Below are 4,193 nucleotides of genomic sequence, written 5' to 3' on the forward strand. Positions count from 1 at the left end.
TATACATACATAAAAAAAGATTGAGTAAGTTGCATACGTAGTTTTTCCATGAATCGATAAATCCCAAAAAGAAGGGTGGGGGGAGGTCCTGTGGTTCTTCCCAGGGAAAATTTTGATTCCTAGGTGGCGGGAAATGAGCTTTCCCGACATTTGAAGTGTGTTTTAATGAATTTTATGTTCTTCAAAATTCGCATTTTCTAATAGCAAAAAAAAAAAAAAAAAAAAAATCAGCTCAAGGGTCCTGAAAAGGTAGGTCTAGAATTCTTTTGTTTTTGCCATTTTTTGTTGCCCAAGGGAGGGGTCAGGACCAATGACCCCCCCTCCCCCAGATCCGCCAATATGAATTGCGAGAAAATGTAACTCGGTCGGGTACTGGATAAACATTCTCTTTCCCATCCTTCTTCCCTCCTTTTTTTGCATTTCCGATCATACAAAAATCTCCAGACATTATATATTTTTCGCCAAAAAGGATCAAGGCACTTGCTGAAACAATTCATTTTTGCTGGTTTAGTATACACATGGAAATCCATATTTATCAATTTAATAGACTTTTCCGGAGTGTCAATCAAACTTAACAATCAGTCATAAAAATGTCAGGAATACGTGCGTACAACTGCACAGGTCCCACAAATCGCACGTGTTTGCGTACCAGTATGTTTTTAAGCTGTCGTTTTGTGTTATCTAAGCTGGTAACAATATCAAGGAGCGGGGATTAGCGGTGAAGAACTCCTATATAGAGAGGAGGTCCATTAACGTTAAGGGATGACGTCATTCGGGGTACATTAATTTCAGGATTTTACGTGGTCGAACGTACGTTAGTTACGGATTTACGCAACTTATGCGCATGTGTATTTCGATTTGTTTATAAAAGGGTGGAGCTATCACGTTGCATGTTGGATACTAATGTTAAGGTTAACGTCGTGCGGCGAAAACTACATATCAGTTCTAATCCAGCAAAGTTTAATGAGACTAAATTGGTTATCGAGGCTTGTGTCAGATGATATGATTGGTTGACAGACAATATGCTAAGGGAATGAGAACGGGTTTTTTCTTCGGATTTCCTGTTAAACAAATTTACTTCTTAGTATTAAAAGTATATTAATAGTAAACGGTAATATTAATAATAGGCTTATATTAAGTAAATTATTACTTTACTTTTGTATTCTTTTGTTTATACAAAATTTGTATATACTTGTATTTATGTCAAAACCGCCTTGTGAAAACACAATTTTTGCGAATCAAGTTTTTTCGTTTGAAAATAAAGTTATTTATTATTATTATTATTATTATTATTATTATTATTATTATTATTATTATTATTATTATGATCATCATCATCATCATCATCATCATTATTATTATTATTATTATTATTATTATAATTATTATTATTATTATACATCTTTAAAGTTATTTGAATATATAAGAGCTGGTTCTATATGTGTGGTAGAATTATAGGTTCAGTAATTTAGATTGCGTGCAGACAAAAAAGAAAGAAAAGGAAGAGGTCATACATTGTATTTCATTGTTTTAAGTGGTTATGTACGTACTTTTTAATCTCATTCATTATTCATGGGGTATGCCTAATACAGTATTTGTTTGAAAAGTATTGTAAAGCTTACTTGAAGATTGAGGTGTGTAAATTTTCCGTCCGGGATCATATATCCGGGAAAGTGCTTTACTTTATCAGGAAGTCACGCACTAAAACTGCACGATCAATTTTGAGATTAAATAGTAAACGTTATTGTTTAGAAGCCATTGACATTCATCATATTTCTATTCGAGTTTCATGGCACAGACGTTTCTAACGTCATTGCAAGTTGCCTCACTTCTCGTAATTAATGTTTCCCAAGAATGATTCTTTAGCATTTTATTACTTTTGAGACTGATATAATGGGTGAATTCAAGTTATTTAAGCGTGCTATATTATTGGAACTATTTGGATGCATATGTATCTACTTTGTGGCAGGTAAGTTAAAGTATGTTAAAGATAGCTAGTATTTTCTTATACGTCTATCCGGCCAAACGTTATTACCACTATTACAACCACTATCATAAAAACGTTTAACAACGGATTATGGGAATACAGTATAGTTGTTACGTTCGTTCAGAAGTTATTCAAAAAAATACAATATTATTGCCCCCCCCCCCCCATCGGCAAATCTTGATGCCACCTCTGACTATGACATGGCCCAGGCCGCCCAATATACATGCATACAACCCGTAGCTGAGCTATAGCCCTGGTTCGAGACGAACGTGTCAATTTTTTTCAACATACTGAGCAGGCCGGTATGGTATGGTATAATATTTTCAAAATATTATTTCTACTGTTACAGCAATGTTTATTACTAGTAGAAATATCATTTCTACTGTTAAAGCAATTAGTCCGGCAGCTTAGCAGATGCATGTGGACGTTCCGGACAAACAAATTTTTTTTTACATGCTCCTTATGGTCATAGCATTAATTTTTTTGTAGGAACCAACTCATCCGAGGTCATAATTGTCATATTTTACATTAGAACCATACCCTGACTCTCAATATTTCATTCAAGGTAATTCTGGTGGCCATCTTGAATTTCAAAATTGCTGCCACGCAAGTCCTATATTTATCAATATATCGGTTTTTAAACCACTTTAATGAGAATTATATCTAAAATTATATTTCATGGTTAAGGATTTATTACACCTGTGACATGGGCAGATGGTCATTAAGATCATAAAAGGTCATTTAAGGTCATACAATGTATATACCATACCATTACCATTTTTTACCTGGTTAGATTGCCACAAATAGGTCATTCAAGGTCAAATATTGTATGGTATCTTAAAATTTACGTAACTCATGTATTACATTAGGACATTAGAATCATATCCATACTCTCAGAATTCAAATGTTTTACTATGAAATATATATATATATACATATATTAATTATATAATTATGTATGTACAATTTTCAGTGAGATTAATATGCTTTAAATTAATTTTTATATACTTTTATTCTCATTAAACCCACTGTATACAATAATTTCTTTATATATATATATATATATATATATATATATTATTAGATATACATGTATATACCTATATACATGTATATATAAACCTATATATAAACAAATAACAATAAGCATTGCTTCTATCATTTACCTATTGACAATGTTTATATATATATATATATTCAGTTGACATTTTAATATATATATTTTATGACGGAGTAACAATATTTAAATAAATTTTCAATTAGCTGACTGAGGGCTGAACGTCCACAGGACATTATACTTAAGCGCATATATAATAAAATAACAAATAATAGAAAACAATAATAATTTATATACTTATTTAATTTAATAGACCAATGGGATAAACCCATTTTGTAAATAATAATGTACAATTTAAATGCAACAGAAGAGGAAAATCTGATCAGAATGAAAAGGAAACCTTGCCTCCACCACTACTCGAACTCAGCACCTTTTTCTTAACGTGTGAAGGTCTTACCAACTCAAACGCAGAAACCTGTGGTCGAGATACATATTTATATATTACAACATTATTATTATTCTATCTTTTAACTAGTATTGTATTTATATACTACTACACAGCAAAGTATTTTAATTTATATATAACATAGTCTGTATACTTATATACATATATAGGTATTTCATAGAATCTTGCCACTGTTATTTAATAAAAATCCGAGAAGATGTATTATTAAGATGTCATACAATATTGATCTTAATTGACTTTTTTAAGACCATAATTATCTGACCATGTCACCACTTTTTTTGTTTATCTTTTGTGGGGGTAACCCACAATTTTTTCATCACTTTTAATTTAAATAAACACATACTGTACCACGGTATACAATAAGAAATCCTTTAAAAAAATTTAATTAATTAAATTATGAGATTTTGAATATATTAAATTAAAAATATTATTTAAATTTCATGAAAGTAATATCATCATAGTGTGAGCAAAACATTATTTCATATTCAATTATTATTATTATTATTATTATTAATATATATATATACTTATATATACATTCATATATACACATACATACTGTATACATACTGTCTCTTATACACATCTTTCGTTCAGAAGTTATTCAAAAAAATACAATATTATTGCCCCCCCCCCCCCATCGGCAAATCTTGATGCCACCTCTGACTATGACATGGCCCCGG

At 30.7% G+C, this 4,193-nt stretch overlaps 1 protein-coding gene across 3 annotated transcripts in view; it reads left to right on the forward strand.

Annotated features, from left to right (window-relative positions):
• Window positions 1–1,697: 1,697 nt before the first annotated feature.
• LOC117106854 (low-density lipoprotein receptor-related protein 4-like) overlaps window positions 1,698–4,193 on the forward strand; it is a 20,768-nt gene continuing 18,272 nt past the window's right edge. For all 3 annotated transcript variants that reach the window (XM_033248334.1, XM_033248336.1, XM_033248335.1), the window contains exon 1: window positions 1,698–1,969. In XM_033248334.1, the coding sequence (XP_033104225.1) occupies window positions 1,894–1,969 (76 nt within the window). In that variant the 5' untranslated portion in view covers window positions 1,698–1,893. The remainder of the gene's footprint in view (window positions 1,970–4,193) is intronic.

This window comes from Anneissia japonica, unplaced genomic scaffold (assembly GCF_011630105.1).
Source record: "Anneissia japonica isolate Jap-2015-1 unplaced genomic scaffold, ASM1163010v1 scaffold1165_len1893470_cov193, whole genome shotgun sequence".
Classification (NCBI taxonomy): Eukaryota; Metazoa; Echinodermata; class Crinoidea; order Comatulida; family Comatulidae; genus Anneissia; species Anneissia japonica.